General features: G+C 35.2%; 1 protein-coding gene across 2 annotated transcripts in view; it reads left to right on the top strand.

Annotated features, from left to right (window-relative positions):
- LOC6033760 (RNA pseudouridylate synthase domain-containing protein 2) overlaps positions 1-25,385 on the top strand; it is a 398,524-nt gene that overhangs the window by 116,027 nt on the left and 257,112 nt on the right. Inside the window, exon 2 of one of the 2 annotated variants that reach the window (XM_038251445.1) lies at positions 21,845-22,918. The exons of the other annotated variant lie outside the window; for it this stretch is intronic. Within the exon in view, the coding sequence (XP_038107373.1) occupies positions 22,301-22,918 (618 nt within the window). The 5' untranslated portion in view covers positions 21,845-22,300. The remainder of the gene's footprint in view (positions 1-21,844; positions 22,919-25,385) is intronic. 2 annotated transcript variants of the gene reach the window in all.

Here is a 25,385-nt window from a genome sequence, read left to right as displayed (position 1 = left end):
ATGTCAATTATTTCCGGATCTTTTGTGTGACCAATTTTTGATAAGAAATGAGGAAGGCACCAACCCCATAGGTGGATTAAGTTAGGTTTTTAATTCGGACTCGCTTCTCTTCTTCATAAATCTGAGTTCAAAGCATTGATGGATTATATAACCTAGAAGCCGACAAGCTGAAAGGATATCAAAATCCGAAAAGGAAAATCCTTTCCAGTCCGTTTCGGTCGAAGTACAAAACGGAGAGCATTTTAAGCACACGCAGATTTCCCAGAGAGTCCTTTTCGGCGATTGTGCCCCAGACCCTCTCTCCAGCGTTTCTAAACGTGGTGTGAATATTTAATCCAAACATATTATTCTTTGATGTTATTTTCGGAGCTTTCCGCGTCGGCTTTTGGGTGGCTTGGCGCCCCTCACCGTTTCAGTCTGATAATGTCTCCCTGGTCAGAGCCCCTCCACGAGCTTTTCAATTAAGTTAATGTGCGAGGTAGTTTGACTCTCGTTTCGGTTTATGCACGCGAGAGAGCGCCACCACGTGTGCGCCACCCCACTTTACGAGCTTTAAATCGTAAAAATTTTGAGCGATTCCCATCGTTTTAATCGTCTTCTCGCGTTCTGGGAAACCGGCAAATATTCGGCAATTACTCAAGTAACACGCAACACGATCAAACTGTGAGCCGAATTTCAATCAGGCTGCTGTCGGAACGCTTTGGCCGAGCCTCATTGGAATACTGATTCGAGGACGCGGCCAAATCCATTAAAAAAGCATATCAATTTTGCAGGCAGGCGCACACGCCTGCCAAATTGCCGCGCTCAAATTGACATTTTTATCATGCCATAATTTGGCACACTCTCATGTTGCACATCTCGCCCCCTTAACGACTGCTGCCATAATCATTTCCGTTAGAGGGCGCGCGCCTTCTTACAAGAAAAAAGTAGTCCTCCAACACGGCCCATAAATGTTCGTTAAATGCATTCTTATCCGACCCCCCGCAGAAGTTTTCTTTCCGTTGGAATCTAGACGGCACCTGAGCCAAACGATCCCAGACCGGAGACCTTCTCCAAGGATATGTGTCTATCAGAAGTGCCTCTTCACCACACCCCTTTTGGCTGATGGAACTACCTGTGTCTAGCGAACTCTCTTGAGCACGGTGAAATCGGGTGGCAAGAAAACATCACTGAAGTGGCCATAAACGTGCCTGGAATTGCTGTAATGGAGGCTGCAGTGGAGCTTTAAGGGGCTGGCTTTATGAATTTTGCGTGAGTTATACGGTTTTGGGATAGTTTGGCTAATGTGACGCTAGTGAAATTAGACGAAAATTGCGGATATTTTTCAAGTTTTAGAGCCAGCGAATGCATGAAATGGACCATCAACTTGCAGATCTCTCGCTGCGAACGTTCGCACAAAATAGAATCAAAAAATCGAACTTCTTTCGTTTAGCTACGAACGTCCGCACAAAACGGACGAGCAAACAAACTTTACGGCTTACGAATGGCGACACAAAGCGGACTGAAAAAAAAGGTATCAAAAAACTTGTTTGCGAATATTTGCACAAAGCAGAATGGATACAACGTTCAAAATAGGAACATATTCCCTATTTTCAAACCTTTTAAACATTATCGACTCATTTTGGGCCCTTAATTCGATTTCAAAAGACGGATCCAGTCTGCTCCCTTGGCCAAACCTCAGTTAGGTCAAATCATTGCAGCACATCAAAGCGTCTCTAGCTTTCGCATATTTCACAAATTCCGACATTCCAGCTTTCATTTCCTCAAACGAATGCTCAAAGCGGTAAGCCTCAAATCGCACAGCTCACACAAAAAATTAAATTATCCCAAATTAATTCCCAACCATTGCGACCCCACTTGTTCCAGACTATGTTCTTGAACCACCTCCTTACCGTTTGAATCCCGGGAGCAGCACGTCGGATTAATCAACATGGCCTTTCGAGGGGGTGGACGAAAAACCCCGAGCCAAATTTGATTGGGCATCTGCAATCAATCAAAGCGCTGAGCGTGGGCTTTTTTGTCGTGAAAGATTTTTTCGGTCTTCAAGATGTTCGCCAGACCACTGCGGTTTGTCGTACAAAAGGACTTTGCTACTGTTCTAAATTTACACACTTTCGAACACCTTTCACAGCGTCCCGGTCATTAATTTCTCCGAGGTCAGACCACAGGTTTGAGCCGAAACCATGTTCGAAATTCATCTTTCCGTAAGCAACAATCCATCAACAAGATTGTGACGAGTGTGACCACTAAGTGGTGTCGTCTCGGCTAAGCTATTTGGGTCGAACCAACCAAGAACAACGCCTTTTCCACCGTGTATCACAATTCTAAATCAATTTCTCTTTCAACACAAACGGCGAGAACCTGTGTGAACCTTGAGTCGTAAAGCGTTTACTCGTTCATCAACGAGCGAGAGAGAGAGACTCTTGAACAACAACAAACACTCGAAACTTATCACCTAGTGTGTGTTTGCACTCTCACCTTTTTTCTGCTCTTTTGTCTACACACAAACACTAACCAACGTGACTTGTGCTGCGACGATACTTGGTAGCGTTCTGCCAAAGTTTTTGGATTAAAGGTTTGGCTAAACGGGGAATCAACTTCACTTCACAACCAGTACCACCTTCAGCCAGACCTAATAAATAACCTCTCTGACGTTCTACTGCGTTGTACCTGCACTAACTACGCTCTAGATCCCCGCTCTAGAACAAGTTGGGTGCTCCGCACCGCGATGAGACCTCCCCTTTAAAAGTTGATTATAAATTCTGCACTTTATCACGCCGATCAAGTGTGACACGGTGTGACGCGTTGCCACAACCGCCAGTTCTCACCAACTACAGTGAAGCTGCTTTTTACGTGTAGTTCTTCAAAAAATATGAACCAGGCGTAAACCGGAGTTCACCTGTACCGAGTCGTCGATAGAACTTGGTGGCAGTGACAATTACTGCTACTGCCGGCGGCAAAACGGCAAATCGGCCGGGAGCGCTGCTGTAAGTCGGGGAGGTTTTTTCAATTAAAAAGTTGACGCGCCTGGTCTGACCTTTCCGGTGAGAGGTACTTGAGTAACGGGCCGCTTGATTAATGAACCTCGTCGGGTGCTAAATGTTGTCACGGGGATGCAGGATTTGAGCTCGAGTTAGAGGTGATGTCACGTAATGGGACGCGTTGAAGAGGTTCCTTGCGGGTTGTGTTCTGAGCCGTGCAAATCGAATGGTCCTCGTTCAACAAGGTGGACTGATTGTTTTGTGAAATGGTGAAAATCTATTACTTTCTAGGTTGTAAATCGTTGATCGTATCAAAAACCCGTGTAATAAACTAATTGAAAAGTTGTAGAGGATTTTATTTTAAATTTGACGAAAATACTTAAAAGTTGAACAGTTGCATTCTGTTGATTTTTAAAACTTTTTTTACGTGTTTACAATCTTAGTTGTTTTTACCGAATTTGGTAAATTTTACCGTTTTTTTTACTGCTGAACTACCGAATTCGGTTAAGAAATCTAAATTTATAGAATGTTATTTTTAGCAACTTTTGTTCTATAAAAAAACTTTACTACTCTTGTTTTTCTTTTTTTTTTGTATCTTTAATTGACATACATCTTGTTTAGTTTATGTTTAATTCTGAAAATATTTGGCTAATTCTACCGTTCGTTATCTTTTGCCGTTTAAGTTTTTTCATGTTTTGGAGAGACTCTTTTTGATTTTTTGTGTGTGCTTGTTTTCAAATGTTCTACATTAGAATGATACCATTATCATTTAAATTTTAAAAAAATGCGTAGAGGGGTCTTTGCCATTACAAAAATAATTACATTCGTTTTGCTACTTAAAATATAGAAAGAGTTAGTAAAATTCATAGCATCTGACTTCTGAAAATTGTCGGTTTTCAAAACAAAAATTGGCGGTAAAATTCATTTTAATGACAGTGTTTAGACTAAAGCCCGCTTGGAGGCGTGGTTGGGTTGCAGAGGGTTAACAATTGACAAAACAATTCCAGCCCAAATCAGGAATTTTTTAGGTACTTTTATCTCGACCTTCTCCGATTTCGATGAAACTTTGTAGCCCTATGTAAGCTACGCTTATGTAAGCCATTTGTGTGTATATGGAGCCAGTTTCACTTGATAATGACATTTGAGAAGGGCGTAAGTGTTTAAAATATTTTTGTAATCCGGAATTTAAATATCGCTGTATCTCAACGCCGTTGCATCATATCAAAAAGTGGTCAAAGACTAACTTGTAGGAAATTTGACGAGCTCTTTGAAAAAAATACACTGAAAGAAAAAAACACGCCACTTTTATGTGATTTTTTGTTTTTTTTTTTTTAAGTTTAATTGTCAAATTTGAACAAAGTTCAGAAGACGTTATTTAGTTAAACTGCACCCCAATTCCTCAAATATATTCTAGTTAGCGAATGTTTCCGCTTGACTTGGCAGTGTTGGCAAAAAGTATGATTTTTACCGTGTATTTCGAAATGTCTCTCTTAAACGCTCTGTAACTTTTGTTACAAGCAATTTAGCACCATACTGTCTTCGGGAGAGTTGTTCAGGACATCCAGGGCTGTACTTTTACGGTGTTAGTTTCATAAAATAATAAAACATGAATTTTGTAAATTAAAAAATATGAAAATGCAAGTTTCCCCATAGTAATTTCCATACAAATTTCATTCGCTTTGCGCCAATCGTGGGCTTAACCAATCGCTCCCAAATTTTAGGAGGTTGTTTGGGACCCTAAAAGGGACCTAAAAAATGTGTTGCTGTTTTGATTTTTATCATTTTCAATTTTCCCATATAACTAGATTCCACCCTAATGGAGCAACTCACTTAAAAAAAATACAAAAACCATTTACTGAAACTGTTTTTTTTTTAAAGTGCATTAAACGTAAAAATTTTCAAAAACCGAATACGGGAATCTAGAGAATTTTACATTAAACTCTCTACATTGACCACTGTCCTAAGTCCAATACTTGTGAAGTTGCAGCGGTTTAAAAAAAAATTTTTTGGTTTTGAAAAATAGGTTTTTTTCTATAATGCTTTCTATACTGCCGCTCTAATCTAGTCCATCCCATATGTAAAAACAGCAAGCCGAGAAAAACGCAAGACAAATTTGTCCCACCCATAAGGCTACGTGTTAAAATTTTACAAAAAAGTGAAATTTCTACTGGAGCAGTTCTCTAGGATTTCGGTCATTCGATTTTTTTTTGTATTTTTTAATCCGACTGAAACTTTTTTGGTGTCTTCGGTATGCCCAAAGAAGCCATTTTGCATCATTAGTTTGCCCATATAATTTTCCATACAAATTTGGCAGCTGTCCATACAAAAATAATGTATGAAAATTCAAAAATCTGTATCTTTTGAAGGAATTTTTTGATCGATTTGGTGTCTTCGGCAAAGTTGTAGGTATGGATACGGACTACACTGGAAAAAAATTATACACGGTAAAACAAATTTTGTGATTTTTTTATTTAACTTTTTATCACTAAAACTTGATTTGCAAAAAAACACTATTTTTATTTTTTTTTAATTTTTTGATATGTTTTAGAGGACATAAAATGCCAACTTTTCAGAAATTTCAAGGTTGTGCAAAAAATCATTGACCGATATGAATTTTTTAATCAATACTGATTTTTTCAAAAAATCGAAATTTTGGTCGCAAAAATTTTTCAACTTTATTTTTCGATGTAAAATTGAATTTGCAATCAAAAAGTACTTTAGTGAAATTTTGATAAAGTGCACCGTTTTCAAGTTATTTTTTTTTGAAATTAAATATGTCTTTATTGAACATTCTTATAATAATTACATTTCTTTTACATTATAAGTGGTATGGCCTAATGCTCTTCATCTTTGTTGTATTTTTTGTTTTATTATTAACTGATCACATTTATTTATTTGCTTCAAATTGTTTTACATTATTGCATTGAATTGAATACATTTGGGTAAAAAAGAAAAAAAATCACTTTAACAGCTAATCCTAACCTAAAACTAAAAAAAAAATAGATCCATTGAAATATTCAAAATCACTAGAACGAGTAAACTACGAACTGTATTTTAAGATGAATGCTCCAAGAGTTCTTACTTGTTCCTGGCGAGTTTTGCAACCACGCAGTGTTGTTGTCATCTCGATGAAAATGTTCAAAAGTTCTTGTGGTGAAAACAGGTCACTACTGCCTTCACCCGTTGATGTTGGTTGGTTTTCCCTCGGTTGCTGACTGAAGCCTGGAGGTGTTGTATGCTCTGCAACTCTTTGCCGCTGATTCAACGGCAATGGCTGCAGATTTGGAACCACTCGAGTAGATCCTGCTCCTGGTGACGCCAAAGCAGGAAAATCCACGTCCGTGTATGCTGGTGGTGTTTTGCGACGATTTGGTTGGTGCCTCGTCGTCGCTTGCTGTCGAATTTTTACAAACTCAGCTCGTTTTGGGCAGCTTCGATTCTTGGTAGAATGGTCGCCGCCGCAATTGAAGCATTTCGCTTCGATGTTCTCGTTGATTGTTTCGCAAGCTTGAGTTTTGTGCTCACCTCCGCAGGTTGCACAACGACTCTTGATGAAACAGTTCCTTCCACCATGTCCAAACTGCAAGCAATTCGAACATTGCGTCACGTCACGGTGCACTGGACGATAACGTTCCCAAGTCACGATGATGTTGAAAATTGCCCGAACTGCTTTCAGCTCAGACGGCGTTGTCGATCCTTTCTCGAGATGAACCAGGTACAGTTGATCACGATACTTGATGTCCTTGTTGTGTCTCGTCATCTTGAAGACTTCGATCACGTTCAACTTAAGAGTTTTGAGCTCTTCTTTCAGCACACTCACATCCATGTCGTACAGGCCTCGGAGGACCTGTTTCATGGGGCGTTTACCTGGATCGTCATGGCTGTAGTATTCAATCTTTGTGTTGTTCAGGAAATCCCGAACGTAGTTGTAATCCTTTCTGGTAGGTAGCAGAATTTTGAGTCCATCAGCACACAAGCGAATGGAAGCTCGTAAAGCACCAGATTTGATAAACCCGGTCAGCCACTTTCGCACCGAATCCGATGACGATGTTTTCACAAAAATGGGTGGCAACTTTTCCCGTCGTTCAAATTCTTCCTTCTCGCTCACGTCCACAGGGAGGGTAGCGAACTGGTTTCCAGACAATTTTAGAGCGTCCTTGCTCAAACTGCCTGGCTTTGCAGGTAGCGCTTCGGCATTCTTTAGCTTCTTCAAATCTGCCGATCCTGCTGGTGAGGACCGCCTCTTTTTCTTGCCCTGAGGCATTTTTGCACTTTTTAAGCACTTTTCAGGAGCTAAAATCCAGGAGTACCTCACTGAATGATGGTCCACAAAGGAATGACCGTTTTCAAGTTATAGCCAATTTTATGTAACTTTTTTCAAAATAGTCGCAGTTTTTCATTTTTTTAAATTAGTGCGCATGTTTGCTCACTTTTGAAAAAAATATTTTTGAAAAGCTGAGAAAATTCTCTATATTTTGCTTCTTCGGATTTTGTTGATAAGACCTTTAGTTGCTGAGATATTGCAATGCAAAGGTTTAAAAACAGGAAAATTGATGTTTTCTAAGTCTCACCCAAACAGCCCAACATTTTTCAATGTCGATTTCTCAGCAACTAATGGTCCGATTTTCAATGTCAAAATATGAAACATTTGTGAAATTTTCCGATCTTTTCAAAAACAATATTTTTAAAATTGTCAAATCAAGACTAACATTTTAAAAGGGCGTAATATTGAATGTTTGTCGCTTTTGAAATGTTACAGTTACAGTGTTTTATGGAATAAACTACTATATTTTATTAGTTTTTCTGAAAGTTCACATGATTTAGAACCAAACAGCATCATTAACTCAAAATTGACGAAATTACATATGGGACAGACTTGACTTGAGCGGCAGTATACGACAGACTTGATTTTTCAGTCTCGTAAATATTTTTACCTAAGAGCTCGTCCAATTTCCATTAGGTTTGGTGGTCAACAACATATTTGTTTAGCTTTTGTTTCTCAAACAAATAAATAATAATAAAATACTATAAGGACATTGAAAAAACATTTAAAAAACTCCATTATTTAATTAAAAAATTCAAATCAAAAGAACTGAAAAAGCATTACCCTGCATTGATAATTAATTTTAGCAATTTGGGCTCGTCTAAAATATTTTCCTTATGAGAAAATCATGTTTTTTATCATATTTTTTTCGCTGAAAACTTTTGAAACCCTGGCATACCAAACGGAAGAGAAAAGAGAGAGGTGGTATACGAGTGTGTTACACTTCATGTAATATTTTTTAGAGGGTCAGAATCCAAAATTTTTTGTTACGTAATAAAAGAATGCTTCCTAAAATAAACTTTTAATTTTTAAATATCTTTAACCTGAAAGCAGTTTTTGTACAAATTTAGTTGGTTTATATTTGAATAAATAAAGTTTATTTTTGCATGAAAATTTTATTCATAAAAAAGGAAAAATTTAAAATGGATACTTTTTTTTCAAAATTCTAGATCCCCTTCTCAAACATCACGTGAAGAATTGTCCAACTTTTCATATTTTGTTGGGACAAAACTTTGACAAATATTTACAACAAATTCATTCACATTTATCAATTATCTTATAAGTTTTACTTTGGTTAAACATTTTTGAGGAACTAAAAAAAATATTTTGCTGAATTAGTACATGCCTTCAAAAAATATTTTAAAAAGCGGTCTGCCAAGAACACTTTACTAAAACAATGAAAATGTAAATAAATGTGATTTTGAATTTTTTCGAACTCGAACAGCCGATACGTTTACCTCAAAAGTGTTTAGAATGACACATTTTCATGTTTGATTCCACGTTTTTTAACATATCACATTACACATTTTAACATATTACATTACATTGAGGTAAAATTTAATTTAAATTTCAATACACAAATTAAATCAACAAATTTGTGGAAACTAGCTTAATGATTTTCAAAAAAAAGTTCTAGATAGTTGCCGATCAAACCCAAAAGGTCACCCGCTCACACATTAGCGATTCAATAAGCAATTACACAATTTTGCAACCAAAATAAAAACAACAACAACACTTTCGTTTGCTGCACATCACGTAGCTCATTTTTTCCGGTAGCAATCGTTGGTTTTTTCTTTTCGCTGATTGGTCATGACCATTTTTTGTCCCTACCGCACCGATACCGCCCAACCAAAGTGGAACCACATTTGCTGGCAAATCGTTTTGAGGCTTTTTTTCTGCTACTGCTACCGCAAATTTGTTTGTGTCGATAAGTGATGGTCGTTCAGTTTAAGGGTTCACGAAATTTGCTGAACATGCAGTGCAAGAGGTTTCAGATTAATTCAAGTTATGCAATCGGTGTTGTAATAGATGTGCGATTAGAATCGCCCCGCAAAGCCAAACCCCGCACGGATCATTCATCACCCAATCTGGACAAGCCAATCGTGTTCTGCTTCAGCAGAACAACATATTGACAAGCTCCCCCCTTCCTTCTCTTTCTTCGTCCAATGTTGTCAAAATTTTATCAACTCCATCAGAACACGTGTGTGTGTGTTTGGCTAATATTTCGACTTGGAACCGTTGAACCTGTCCGCCCGGAGGAAAGCAGCGAAAGAAGAAGAATCAGAGTGTGCAAATAATCAATCAACGAAGGCTCGTCGGTTCCAAAGAAGGAGCGACTGGTGTGGTACAAAACGTCGGAGCTTTGTCGGAGGATGAAAAATGGACTCGCGCGCTGACCGAGAGGCAGGCTTTTGAAGAGGGGGCTAATCTCTGACTCCGTATCGGATGAAACTGCTGAACGGAGGGTGGAAGGGTCAACAACATTATTGTAAGGAAGAGTTTTGCTGGAGAGGGTGAAATCGATAGACGACCCGTGGTCGTTTGGTGGGATTCTGGTAATAGGCTTTGGACGGGGCTAATAGAGTTCGATTCTTGCGAGATGTGGTCAAGTTGAGTGAAGGAAATGTTACTGTTTGCTGTAATTCGATGTTGGAGTTCACCTTAGGTTGTGAGGACAAGTGTCAAATTTCAATTAGTTGAAACTTTTTGATGAATATCAATAAGATTAGTTTTTGGTTGATAAATGATTCGGTTGAATTAGCCTATTATTCATTCAACTGAAAAAATTGATAAGCTCAAAAGGCCAAACAAATCGATTGTAAGATTTGCAATGGACAACCTGACCTTTAGGGTGGTCCAAATTCAGATTGTACTGATGTAAAGCTATTGCACTCCGTTTGTTGGGTTCTGGAGGTCAGATCGATTACAAATTTGTAATTTGACCTAGTTGATCCAATAGGTAGTAACGGATGTAACACCCTACTCTGCATGTCATACCACCCTAAGGTAACTCCGGATTGCGCAAGAAGATTGATCGTCCACTTAACAAACCACCACAGCCCTTGGAGATTTGAGCATCGCTCCAGTGTTGAACCTGATTTACGCCTCTCCTCAAGTTGCGTGAACTTGTCAATCGAGCAATTATCACGACAGCAAGGTGTGACCCCCGAGTGGTGTCAGATCTCCAAAAGGGTCACCCCACTGCGTAATATGCATCAAGAATTCGGATCTGACCGACTTGACCCACTTAGTCGCTCGCGTCAAGGCGCAACTAAAACCAGTTTAGCCAATTTCCAGCGCGTGCACGCGGGACATCCGACCACTTTGACATTGATCTAGGCCTTTGCGTAATTGACATCTCTTAGAACGCACTAATAGCCAGGTATCGCGAACCTGTTCGCGATTTTTTGCATATCGTCGGATTCAATTGGCTCACAATAGACCCGCGCGATTCGGTCAATTTGGCAGCGTATAATTTGGGAGTCGAGTACCTTAGAAAAAACATACCGCGATGAATCGGCACTTATGCGTGCGTTAGGTATTGAGCGGCGACCGTTTCTTCTGCCTGTCGGCAGAACTTTATTAGCCCGATTATGGCTTTCGAGTGGGGTGATGTGTCCGTCACGGATTGGCGTAATTTGCCACAGGGGTTTGATGGGTATTAGTCAACAATTTGGCGGTGTTAATCGGACTAATGATCGTGGTAATTTGTGGAGGGATCCGCGTTGCGTAATACACGTGGGAGCGATTATCTCCGGAACAACGGTCTTTGTTTGGAAAGGAATAAAGAGAATCATTTTTGAATGAAAGGTGTAGAAAAAATCTCGACCTTGTTGATAATAGCATTACTTTTAAAAATGAAAGTCAATTTCGGGAACTGCTGACTCTTCGTAAATCTTTGTGCACCCAAACGGCGGTCGCATGATTGTGATGCATGGCGGCAAGAAAGTATATCAGAATCTGCATGAAATCTGTCCTCATGCATTTTTTGCGATATAGGGGTATGACATTTTGCCCGTTACCGACAATTATCGACATTACCGACGGCTGATTGATTGTATTGCAGAAAAAAAAACTTAACAGAACGAGGATTGAACCATCAACTTCTAGGTTGCTGATCCGACACGCTACCTCCGCATCATGGACGCTTGATGAATTGTGAGGGACAGAGCGCGAACATATTGTTCTCTCTGGAGTGTTGCTTGGGGACGCGCCAGCATTATATGTGTTGGTGAGAACTGCAGATCGCTGACATGTTTACACGCGGGCAAAATTGAGCTATGAGCTTGCTGCAAAAACTGTTGTAAAATGTAACATTTTCTGTAGCAAATGCACTGTTGCAGATTTTGAGCTATATATTTCCTTTGGGTGTATGGATTGAATCTTGATGTAATCTTTCATACTTTCTGAGGTATAACTAACATGATCCGGAGTTAAATACCGACGACCTTTTTATTTATACAGCCTATCACACTGGTCATAACTCCAGGGAGTATTTGAATAACTCAGGAAATCGCATCCGAACTATAAAGTAGTCTGCGGTGCTCACAAAAGCTGTGAGAGTTTGAGCTAGGATCAATGTTACTTGCGCAAATCGCAAGTACGCGCACCTCCTTTACACCTTCTTGGGGTACACACACAGTTGCGAACCGTTTGTCAGAACTTTTGACTGAAAATGTCAAAGATCGCTAGAAGCCATCGAACCATAAGTTGTTAACCGCGCATTTAACCTCTAATTGTAATGTTTAGAGAAGGAAACGTTAGAAAGGGAAACTAAACGTAAGTTACTCCGACTAGCCGCTTTTTAAGTTAGAGTTCTGCTCAAAGATCCCCCCCCCTCACAAAATGAATTGAATTGTAACTTATAGTTTATTACGTCTAGGTTAATTATAACATGCCCACCAATAAACAACTGAACTCTCAATTTGGTTGTGCTGCTGTTATAATTTTGGAAATCTTCCCGAAAAACCCCGTTGCCCAACATTCTGTCGGCAACATTTTATAAAATGAAAATTAGTCGGAGTAACTTACGTTTAGTTTCCCTTTCTAACGTTTCCTTCTCTAAACATTACAATTAGAGGTTAAATGCGCGGTTAACAACTTATGGTTCGATGGCTTCTAGCGATCTTTGACATTTTCAGTCAAAAGTTCTGACAAACGGTTCGCAACTGTGTGTGTACCCCAAGAAGGTGTAAAGGAGGTGCGCGTACTTGCGATTTGCGCAAGTAACAATCAAAATCCAACAACTTGTTACCTGTTACGTTGAAAGACACGCAGGTCTTAACTCCCGGGAGTCCCCGGGTCAATCCCACATACCAACAACACATTCTACAATCCGTATTTAAGTTATGCGGGTATGATCCGTGGTCAAAATCCAGCGACCTCTTGCTTGCTATGATGATAAACAGGTCTTAACTTCAGGAAGTTCTTGAGTTACCTAGGATATCCAACACTTCAACAAAGTAGTCCTCCATGCTCATTTCAGCTTAGCGAGTATACGGCACTAGGTACTCAAGATTCAACTTTTGGGATGACTTATGATTTTTCAACCAAACAAGAAAGACATCTACCATACTCGTTTTAGCTATGTGAGTATCATCTCGGGTCAAATCTTGCTTGTTACGACCATGTACGCACCGATCTCAACTCTCAAGAGTCCTTGAAGAACACAGGAAAAGTTCAGAACCATTTCATTCCTGCGGGCGCGATGATACCTGAGATTGATACCAGTTATAACCATTAATGACGCACCAAAAAACAAATTTTCGTCCTGCAAAATCACCTTGTGCTATTTTTAGCGCGAGATGCAGTCCCACGTGCAAACTTTGGTCAATTTTCACCTCACGCGTTACACTCTCGGTGACAAATGATACAATTTTCGGAAACTTTGGCTTGGTCTACAGTGTGACCGGCGGCGTAACTTTTCCCATTGCTTCACAGTTCGGTGTGTGCAAAAGTTCTACTTTTCTTTTCTCTCCCGGAGGTGAAAACTTTGTTAATTGCTAGGACTTGGTCGTCGCAGAACCTGGCGTGGACGCACGTGTGAGGACGAACTTTGTCCGGTCGGTTTCGCGAAGTTGCACGGAAAAATTCGATTTGGGTCATTGACAACTTTTTTTTAGGTGGAGGCGTTACGTTTTCTGGTTTGGCAATTTTTTCAAATCAAAACAATTTTTGGCAATTTGTTTGTCCTGTTCCACTCTACAAATCACTTACTAAGGATCCCAAAATATGTTTATTTTTAGTTTAAACAGAAATCGACGAAATAAACAGCGTAACGCATTTTTATCGCAGAAGCGTTACGCTTTATCATTTTATTTAAACCAAAAAACATTTTTGAATGCTTCAAAAAGCAATTTATGGATCTGCACAAGACATTATAAAAATATTGCAAACATGTTACGTCGTTCCAAAGAAATCGGTTAATAACAAAACGTAACGCCTCTATCGAAAAAAAGGTTTTACGGTACAGTGAAACCTCTTTTTACGCGGAGGTGTTACGCTTTTTGTTTAGTTGATTTCTCTTAAAACGTAGAATATTTTTGCAATCTCAAAAAACCGTTTTGTAGATCTGAACAAAACCTACAAAATGCGATGCATTACGTTTTTCAAATTTGTCGATATCTCTGGAACGACGAAACATTTTTGCAATCTATTAAAAGCAAATTGTAGGTTTTGTTCAGATCTACAAAACGCTATTTAAAGCTTGCAAAAATATTGTGTGGTTTTAAAGAAATCGACGAAATAAAACGCGTAACGAATTCGCATGAATAGAGGTTTCTCTGTATCACTGTTCAAATTCATGACAGAACACAAAGCCTCGTGAGCAGAGTAGAATATTTTTGCAAGCTTCAAAAACCGTTTTGTAGATCTGAACCAAACCTACAAAATGTGATGCGTTACGTTTTTCTTATTTGTCGATATCTCTGAAAATGACGCAACATTTTTGCAATCTTTTAAAAGCAATTTGTAGGTTTTGTTCAGATCTACAAAATGCCTTTTGAAGCTTGTAAAAATATTGTGTGGTTTAAAAGAAATCGACGAAATAAAAAGCGTAACGCCTACGCGTGAATAGAGGTTTCACTGTATCACTGTTTAAATTCATGACATAACGTTATGCCTCGTGAGCAGAGTAGAATATTATTGCAAGCTTCAAAAACCGTTTTGTAGATCTGAACCAAACCTACAAAATGCGATGCGTTACGTTTTTCTAATTTGTCGATATATTTGGAAAGATTAAACATTTTTTCAATCTTTTAAAAGCAATTTGTAGGTTTTGTTCAGATCTACAAAACGCTTTTTGAAGCTTGCAAAAATTGTGTATGGTTTAAAAGTAATCGACGAAATAAAAAGCGTAACGCCACCGCGTAAAAAGAGGTGTCTCTGTTTAAATTCATGACAGAATGTAACGCCTCGTGAACACGAGTTGACAAAAAGAAAATCTATGGAATATCTTCCAAAGAGATCGAGATCAAGAGATAGAAAGATAATTCACGTTTCATTTACAAAATTATTATTCACGATATCATGAATAAATATCTAACAAACAGAAGACTGTGTGACATCGGAGATGTCCTGTCATCGCGCAAATCATGTCACCGCCCAAGGAATGTAATAAAAATAGTCCTCCCCAGGCCCGACGATTGTAACGTCACGTACCAAGTCCCGGCTCTCATAAATCAAACAAATTGGAAGCGAAAAGCGAAATTGATGGATTATTTTAATCAGGGGCGCCGACTCTGGGGGGGCACGGTACTTTTTGCCCCCCCTAAAATTTGGCTGGGGGGGCAGCCCATATATTGTGCCCCCCCAGAAATTTTGGAAGAAAAATATTGTTATTTCAATTGTAAAAAAATACAAAAATAATTGAAAATAATATCTAAAACTTAAATGGAACATTGTTTGTACACACGAATAGAATTCTTGTAAGCGAATCCGTAAAATAGCTCAAAAACATTTGTTGTTTTCGAAATCGCTGAAATTTTTCGAACAAAATCGATTACAATTTTCTGGATTTAGATGCATTTTTTTCTAAATCGACAACGTTTTATCTATGCCACTGTGCTCTCTAAGAAAATCAGTAAGCTTAGTTCAAGAGCACAGAGGCATCTTAATTGTAATTGATTGTTTATTTGTGACGAGAGCCTGTTAGTTTACAACTTTTTATCAGGTTAAGGAGGTAACTTTAAGATAGAAAACGGAGATAAATAAACCAACCAAATGGTTCCAAATAAAGCTAAAAATCCAAGTTAGATGCGGAAGGCTTAAACTAGTTGTTTAACACAGCTTAATATGATTTGAGAGATGTCGTCAACATAGATTTTACGGATTTGCTCATAAGATTTTTATCTGTGCATGTTGTTCCAAAAACAAAACCAATGTACTTTTTCCATACCACCTTACCTACAAAAAAAAACAATCAAACTTACGCAAACTCTTACGAAAACAATCATCAAGTTTTCAACGTAACATTCTGCGATTTGCCATGGTAGATCAGGATTTAGCGAATATAAACTGAAACACTTTACAAAATGGTCATTTGTTGGCTGCTTTACATTTTCAAAAATGCTGACAAATTCAATTATTTTTTGGGTAATTTTAGAAAGGATTTGAAAAGATTTCAAATACATTTGTTAACCGTTAACCGTTCTGTACTAATTTTAGCCAAAAAATACAATTGCTTCAAAAAAAGTAAATTTTTGAAAACTAGCGCACCGCTTTACTGAGAAACCGACAAATCAAAACATGATCTGAGACAATTCCACATTATAATCTTAAAAAACACAAGTGTATCGCCTTCTGCAATTTATGATCGATTTAAAAAAAAATAAAAAGGCTATAGAAATTTCAACTGCACCCTTAAAAAATATGCCAAAAAATCTGGGAGTAGAAAATCTTACTAAAAAAGATGATTAAATTCTTAAATTCAAAAATTCATAAATTCTTAAATTCTTAAATTCTTAAATTCTTAAATTCTTAAATTCTTAAATTCTTAAATTCTTAAATTCTTAAATTCTTAAATTCTTAAATTCTTAAATTCTTAAATTCTTAAATTCTTAAATTCTTAAATTCTTAAATTCTTAAATTCTTAAATTCTTAAATTCTTAAATTCTTAAATTCTTAAATTCTTAAATTCTTAAATTCTTAAATTCTTAAATTCTTAAATTCTTAAATTCTTAAATTCTTAAATTCTTAAATTCTTAAATTTAAATTCTTAAATTCTTAAATTCTTAAATTCTTAAATTCTTAAATTCTTAAATTCTTAAATTCTTAAATTCTTAAATTCTTAAATTCTTAAATTCTTAAATTCTTAAATTCTTAAATTCTTAAATTCTTAAATTCTTAAATTCTTAAATTCTTAAATTCTTAAATTCTTAAATTCTTAAATTCTTAAATTCTTAAATTCTTAAATTCTTAAATTCTTAAATTCTTAAATTCTTAAATTCTTAAATTCTTAAATTCTTAAATTCTTAAATTCTTAAATTCTTAAATTCTTAAATTCTTAAATTCTTAAATTCTTAAATTCTTAAATTCTTAAATTCTTAAATTCTTAAATTCTTAAATTCTTAAATTCTTAAATTCTTAAATTCTTAAATTCTTAAATTCTTAAATTCTTAAATTCTTAAATTCTTAAATTCTTAAATTCTTAAATTCTTAAATTCTTAAATTCTTAAATTCTTAAATTCTTAAATTCTTAAATTCTTAAATTCTTAAATTCTTAAATTCTTAAATTCTTAAATTCTTAAATTCTTAAATTCTTAAATTCTTAAATTCTTAAATTCTTAAATTCTTAAATTCTTAAATTCTTAAATTCTTAAATTCTTAAATTCTTAAATTCTTAAATTCTTAAATTCTTAAATTCTTAAATTCTTAAATTCTTAAATTCTTAAATTCTTAAATTCTTAAATTCTTAAATTCTTAAATTCTTAAATTCTTAAATTCTTAAATTCTTAAATTCTTAAATTCTTAAATTCTTAAATTCTTAAATTCTTAAATTCTTAAATTCTTAAATTCTTAAATTCTTAAATTCTTAAATTCTTAAATTCTTAAATTCTTAAATTCTTAAATTCTTAAATTCTTAAATTCTTAAATTCTTAATTCTTAAATTCTTAAATTCTTAAATTCTTAAATTCTTAAATTCTTAAATTCTTAAATTCTTAAATTCTTAAATTCTTAAATTCTTAAATTCTTAAATTCTTAAATTCTTAAATTCTTAAATTCTTAAATTCTTAAATTCTTAAATTCTTAAATTCTTAAATTCTTAAATTCTTAAATTCTTAAATTCTTAAATTCTTAAATTCTTAAATTCTTAAATTCTTAATTCTTAAATTCTTAAATTCTTAAATTCTTAAATTCTTAAATTCTTAAATTCTTAAATTCTTAAATTCTTAAATTCTTAAATTCTTAAATTCTTAAATTCTTAAATTCTTAAATTCTTAAATTCTTAAATTCTTAAATTCTTAAATTCTTAAATTCTTAAATTCTTAAATTCTTAAATTCTTAAATCTTAAATTCTTAAATTCTTAAATTCTTAAATTCTTAAATTCTTAAATTCTTAAATTCTTAAATTCTTAAATTCTTAAATTCTTAAATTCTTAAATTCTTAAATTCTTAAATTCTTAAATTCTTAAATTCTTAAATTCTTAAATTCTTAAATTCTTAAATTCTTAAATTCTTAAATTCTTAAATTCTTAAATTCTTAAATTCTTAAATTCTTAAATTCTTAAATTCTTAAATTCTTAAATTCTTAAATTCTTAAATTCTTAAATTCTTAAATTTAAATTCTTAAATTCTTAAATTCTTAAATTCTTAAATTCTTAAATTCTTAAATTCTTAAATTCTTAAATTCTTAAATTCTTAAATTCTTAAATTCTTAAATTCTTAAATTCTTAAATTCTTAAATTCTTAAATTCTTAAATTCTTAAATTCTTAAATTCTTAAATTCTTAAATTCTTAAATTCTTAAATTCTTAAATTCTTAAATTCTTAAATTCTTAAATTCTTAAATTCTTAAATTCTTAAATTCTTAAATTCTTAAATTCTTAAATTCTTAAATTCTTAAATTCTTAAATTCTTAAATTCTTAAATTCTTAAATTCTTAAATTCTTAAATTCTTAAATTCTTAAATTCTTAAATTCTTAAATTCTTAAATTCTTAAATTCTTAAATTCTTAAATTCTTAAATTCTTAAATTCTTAAATTCTTAAATTCTTAAATTCTTAAATTCTTAAATTCTTAAATTCTTAAATTCTTAAATTCTTAAATTCTTAAATTCTTAAATTCTTAAATTCTTAAATTCTTAAATTCTTAAATTCTTAAATTCTTAAATTCTTAAATTCTTAAATTCTTAAATTCTTAAATTCTTAAATTCTTAAATTCTTAAATTCTTAAATTCTTAAATTCTTAAATTCTTAAATTCTTAAATTCTTAAATTCTTAAATTCTTAAATTCTTAAATTCTTAAATTCTTAAATTCTTAAATTCTTAAATTCTTAAATTCTTAAATTCTTAAATTCTTAAATTCTTAAATTCTTAAATTCTTAAATTCTTAAATTCTTAAATTCTTAAATTCTTAAATTCTTAAATTCTTAAATTCTTAAATTCTTAAATTCTTAAATTCTTAAATTCTTAAATTCTTAAATTCTTAAATTCTTAAATTCTTAAATTCTTAAATTCTTAAATTCTTAAATTCTTAAATTCTTAAATTCTTAAATTCTTAAATTCTTAAATTCTTAAATTCTTAAATTCTTAAATTCTTAAATTCTTAAATTCTTAAATTCTTAAATTCTTAAATTCTTAAATTCTTAAATTCTTAAATTCTTAAATTCTTAAATTCTTAAATTCTTAAATTCTTAAATTCTTAAATTCTTAAATTCTTAAATTCTTAAATTCTTAAATTCTTAAATTCTTAAATTCTTAAATTCTTAAATTCTTAAATTCTTAAATTCTTAAATTCTTAAATTCTTAAATTCTTAAATTCTTAAATTCTTAAATTCTTAAATTCTTAAATTCTTAAATTCTTAAATTCTTAAATTCTTAAATTCTTAAATTCTTAAATTCTTAAATTCTTAAATTCTTAAATTCTTAAATTCTTAAATTCTTAAATTCTTAAATTCTTAAATTCTTCTTAAATTCTTAAATTCTTAAATTCTTAAATTCTTAAATTCTTAAATTCTTAAATTCTTAAATTCTTAAATTCTTAAATTCTTAAATTCTTAAATTCTCAAATTCTTAAATTCTTACATTCTTAAATTCTTAAATTCTTAAATTCTTAAATTCTTAAATTCTTAAATTCTTAAATTCTTAAATTCTTAAATTCTTAAATTCTTAAATTCTTAAATTCTTAAATTCTTAAATTCTTAAATTCTTAAATTCTTAAATTCTTAAATTCTTAAATTCTTAAATTCTTAAATTCTTAAATTCTTAAATTCTTAAATTCTTGAAAAATAATTGATGTATCATAATTTTGAAATTTGCGATTTTTTTAAACATTGAATTTTATTGTTATTTCTAAATTTTTGATTGTTTAAATTTCTGCTTTTGATTTCTTAACATTTTCAGGCCATGATTTTTTTATACTGCAGTGAAACCTCTTTTTATGCGATGCGTTACGTTTTTCTAATTTGTAAATTTCTCTGGAACGACGCAACATTTTTGCAATCTTTTGAAAAGCAATTTGTAGGTTTTGTTCAGATCTACAAAACGCTTTTTAAAGCTTTCAAAAATATTGTAGGGTTTAAGAGAAATCGTAACGCCACCGCGTAAAAAGAGGTTTCGCTGTATTATTTTTTTTTTAATTTTGGAATATTGAATTTGGTGTTTCTGTTATTTTTTCTAAATTGCAGATTTGAAAAATGGATGTTTTTTTAAATGTATTCTTAAATTTCTGAAGTTCAAAATTTTTGCTTTTTACTTTTGTTTTTATTCTAAGAATATTTGTATTGTTGAATTACTAAATATCTGATTATTTTTATTATTGACTGTAACTTCTAGAAAATAAGTGAGAATATGCCAATGAGAAGGAATTCGCCTTCCAAACATATAAAAAATTCCCCTTAATCAACATTCTCAATCACGTTTTAATAAATTATCTTTTTCTAAAGAAAAATGATTCCGGATGAAAAAAAATCGTAGCACATCGTAATAAAATTATTGAAGTTCGTAATATACAAGAAACTTTAACATCTAATCGCCACTCTTACCTATCGATTTCGGAAAACAACCGTGCCCCCCCAACATTTTGGACTAGTCGGCGCCCCTGATTTTAATTATTCTTCCTTCCCACGGCCGGCAAGTCATGTTTACCACTTGACGTTACAACGGGAAAAAAGTCCCGTCCCGTCACGCGAACGCGTCCTGCGTAAACGCTCAGCCGTGAAAAATGCTGTAACCAGAACACCGGACCAAAGCGTAACAGGAACAAATTATTAATTAAGCTCCAGAAGACGGCGACGATGATTGCCGGGCCCATCAATTCAATGGATTGTTAACGATAATGACGGTCTACTGCTGCCTTAAACCACAGAGTTTATCGCCGGACTTGTCTAGTTGACGGGGGGGACCCACAATCGATTGCCGGAGCGTCAAAATAATGAGCGAGGTGTCACCGCGCGGCGGCTGTAATTGTGAAATTCGCCAGAATTTGGTTTGATCTGGCCGAGATTAAGTGCGCCACAAATGACACGTTTGGAGGTTGCGGTTGCGGCTTTAAGTCGCGGAGTAATTGCGCCGATTGTGTTCACGACTTGAGGTACAAGCAGTGATTGAGTTGTTCAAAATAGGCGTTTTCATCGCGCGACCTTAATTATTGACGGGGAGTTCTGTAATGAGATTTCCGGGGGTTTCCCTTGTAAGATGTCAAAACGAAGCAAAAAAAAAGGGTCGATGGTGGGAATCGATCCTAAGATTTTTGACTCAGTAACGCATGCCTTTACAGTATAGGCCATTACGTCGCGATAAGAATATTAAGTTCATAAGCCGATAGATGGCACTCAATGTGAATACCACTATCCTCTCAGTCAGATCTGAGGCCTTTTTACTCTCAGCTGTTGGCCGATGTCAACAATACTGAGATTCAATTAAGCGCACTACTATTTGAGGTTAGAATTATCATGTTTTTCTATTTTCCTATACGAAAAAAGCTGGAAGGCAAAACCAGCATAGAATTACGATCACCACATGTTCAACCATTAATTGCTAAGTAAATTTAGCGCTCCAATTTAGACAATTCAGTGCACATTCCAACGCAACGTCGAACTAACTGTTCTACCAGTCCGACCCAAAACAATTCCCCAGACGGGGGTAGGTATGTCTCTAGCGCAGCTGCCATCGCCACTTCAACGTCGTCGTCGTCGTCATCACGCGAAGCCAAAGAACAACCATCCAAAAACTAGGCAAAGTGCCATCACGGGAGGACCACTTTTGTGCTGTTTGCCTAATTAATCACAACACTAATTATATCACCATACTTTTTCTTCCATGTTCTTCCCTCCGTCTCTCGGTTGTATCTGCTACGATCATCATCGCCTGATCCGCCGAACAGCGAGGGTCACTGCTCGACGTTCTCCGCGCACGCCGATGGTGTTGTCTTTTTAATTTAATTTAGTACATTCTGGATGACCCTGGGGTTATGCAACAGTCGCCTGATGCCCAGTTGTGTCCCAGTAGCGCAGCGCTGACGACGGCCAATGAGTGGAACGGGCGCGAGAAAGCCGCCACCGCAGACCTTTGCCGCAGCATCCGCCGACGAGTTGTCTGGTGAAGACGCAGAACGTCGCACCGTTCGCTAGTGAAGGTGTGTTGGGAGTGTGTTGATACAGAAGATTCGGTTGAAGGGTTAAGCCTCCAGTGTTGTTGATGTTTTTCGTTGTTGAGCGTTTGTTTGTTTTGGTTTTTTGTTGAGCCAGTGTTGCCAGCGTGAAGTGGTTTCAGCGAAGGTGAAGAATATTCGCTTGTGTTTTCGTGATACCCAGGAAGAAAAACAGGAAAAGATCGAACCATGCAGCACCACCCAGGTTCGTGGTACATCCCGTGGGGCGTTCCGGGCATGGGTCTGCAGAAGATGCTGGCGGTCCCGTTCAATCCGGCCCAGGCCGGCTACCACCAGCCACAGATCGCGGCCGCCGCTGTCCAACCGCCACCCCAGGTCCAATCGGCCGCCAGCCAGCAGCAGCAGGCCGCTAGCCAACAAGCGTCAGCCTACCAGCACCAGCTGCAGCACCACCACCACCACCCAGCCGCAGCTCTGCACAACCCGGCTGCGGCCGCCGCTGCCGCAGCCATGCAGCATCAACCGCTCCATCCGGCCGCGGCCGCCGCCATGTTCACTCCGCTAACCCTGCGCTCCTTCGTAACCCATCCCCACCTTAACCTTGGCCAGCAGCCGATGGCGGCGGCGGCCCAGCAGCCCCAGCACACGCCCTCCGGGCTGCCCGGCCAGACGACGCTCAGTCTGAACATGGCCTCGATGCGTCAGCAGCAGCAGCAGCAGCAACAACAGCAACAGAATCAACAGCAACTCCAACAGCAGCAGCAACAGCATCTGGCGCAGAAGGCAGTGATGCCGGTGAACGCCGCCGCACTGTCCACCAGTACGCTCATCATGCCGATGAGAAAGGTAAGCAGAAGGACGGGGGGCTTCTTGAAATGAGGGGGTTTGGATGACACAGTACGAAAGCGATTGCGTTGCGTTTGATTATTGGGGTTTAGAGTTGATCATACGGTGTCTTTGGCCTAACAGATCATCAATTTGTGGCCTCATCGGTCATGCTGCGTAACGATCAGTAATGATTGCGTGAAATCTAGCTGGCAATTTTAGTTAAATTTAGTGTCGGATTGGAATACGATCCTGATTAATTCATTAAATGCAAATAGATTGCGAAATTAAGAAGATTTTTTCAGCGACTCCAACTCCTCAGACTTCAGCGGTCGTGACTCCAACTCCAATCTAGAATCTAGAATCGATCCCGAGACATTTATGGCCTTTACAGCCCAAAACTTAATGGCCTCTACAGCATCAGCCAACACGACTAGAAGAGTCATAGGAGCAATTCTCTACCAAAACCGGAAATGGATTTTATTTGTATTTTTTTTATTTTTGGCTCAAACTTTGCCCATCCAAAAAAGGAACGTAAATATTCGAAAACCTATATCTTTTGAAGGAATTTTCTGATAGATTTAGTTCCTTCGAAAAAGTTGTAGGTATTGATGAGGACTGTTCAGGAAAAAGTACACGGAAAAAAATCATGCCGATTTTTAATTTACTTTTTTACCAAAAACTCAATTTCCCAATCTTGGTATTTTTTTGATTTTCGAGATTTTTTTAAATATATTTTAGGGGGCCGAAACTGGCATCTTATGAGCCAAGATTTGCCACCAAGTTATGATTTTTTGAAAAAATATGTGGTTTTCGAAAAAAAAAAATTAAATTTCATAAGAAAAATATACCTTTTATAATCACTCTAAGCCGCTCGACGAATTCTAATCACTTTTGTAGTTTTTCGCTATTAAATCAACATTTTTTTTTTCAACATACAGAGAAACCTCTTTTTACGCGGTGGCGTTACGCTTTTTGTTTCGTAGATTTCTCTTAAACCATACAATATTTTTTCAAGCTTCAAAATGCGTTTTTAGATCTGAACAAAACCTACAAATTGCTTTTAAAAAATTGCAAAAATGTTACGTTGTTCCAGAGAAATCGACAAATTAGAAAAACGTAACGCACCGCGTAAAAAGAGGTTTCACTGTACATCAACAATGGAAAGTTGCTTGCTCCCTTTTATTTGAGCTATTTGTTACTACGGATCAATCAAAAACACTTTATGAAAGCTGTAATTCATTATCAAAGTGCTGATAGGCCGATAATAGAAAAAGGCTTAGAAAGGGTATATTTCCCCTACTTAAATTTTTTGGACCTAATTTTTTTCATAAAAATTTGAATTTACGGTCGAAAAGTACTCTATAGATTTTTTGATAAAGTGCTTTGTTTTCAAGATATAGCCACCGAAAGTTTGATTTTAGTAAAATATTAGCAGTTTTTCGAATTTTAAAAAAAGTGACCATGAATGACAATTTCTGAACATATTGTTGTTGAAAAGTTCAGAAATTTTGCTATAAAATTGTCTAAAAGACATCGCAGCTTAGACCTCTGGTTGCCAAACATTCAATATTACGCAATTTTAAAATGTTCGGCGTCAAAAATGTTGACCATACTTCTCTATGGCTCAAAAGATGCCGGTTTTGGTCCCCAAAGGCATATCAAAAAATCTCGAAATAAAAAAATACTAATTTTGGGAAATTGAGTTTTAGCAAAAAAAAAGTTTTTTAATAAATCGACAAGATTTTTTTCCAAGTATTTATTTTTTTCTGAACAGTCCTCAACAATAACCTACAACTTTGCCAAAGAAACCAAATAGATCAGAAAATTCATTCAAAGTTACAAAGTTTCGAATATTTTCGTACCATTTTTGTATGGACAGCTACCAAAATTGTATGGAGACTTGTATGGGTAAATTAATGACACAAAATGAGCAATTCTCGGAGATTTCGTTCATTCGATTTTTTTTTGTATTTTTTAATCATTCTGAAACTTTTTTGGTGCCTTCGATATAACCAAAAAAGCCATTTTGCATCATTAGTTTGTCCATATAATTTTCCATACAAATTTGGCAGCTGTCCATACAAAAATGTTATGTGAAAATTCAAAAATCTGTATCTTTTCAAGGAATTTTTTGATCGATTTGATGTCTTCGGCAAAGTTGTAGGTATGGATCAGAACTGCACTGAAAAAATAAGATACACGGTAAAAAAAATGTTGGTGATTTTTTATTTAACTTTTTGTCACTAAAACTTGATTTGCAAAAAAAACTATTTTTATTTTCTGATATGTTTTAGAGCACATCAAATGCCAACTTTTCAGAAATTTCCAGAATGGGCAAAAAAATTTTGACCGAGTTATAAATTTTTGAATCAATACTGATTTTTTCATAAAATCGAAATATTTGTGACAAAAAATTTTCAACTTCATTTATCGATGTAAAATCAAATTTGCAATCAAAAAGTACTCAAGTGAAATTTTGATAAAG

The sequence above is a fragment of the Culex quinquefasciatus genome, chromosome 2 (genome assembly GCF_015732765.1).
Source record: "Culex quinquefasciatus strain JHB chromosome 2, VPISU_Cqui_1.0_pri_paternal, whole genome shotgun sequence".
NCBI lineage: Eukaryota > Metazoa > Arthropoda > Insecta > Diptera > Culicidae > Culex > Culex quinquefasciatus.
This window is presented reverse-complemented; position numbering and strand designations above follow the sequence as displayed.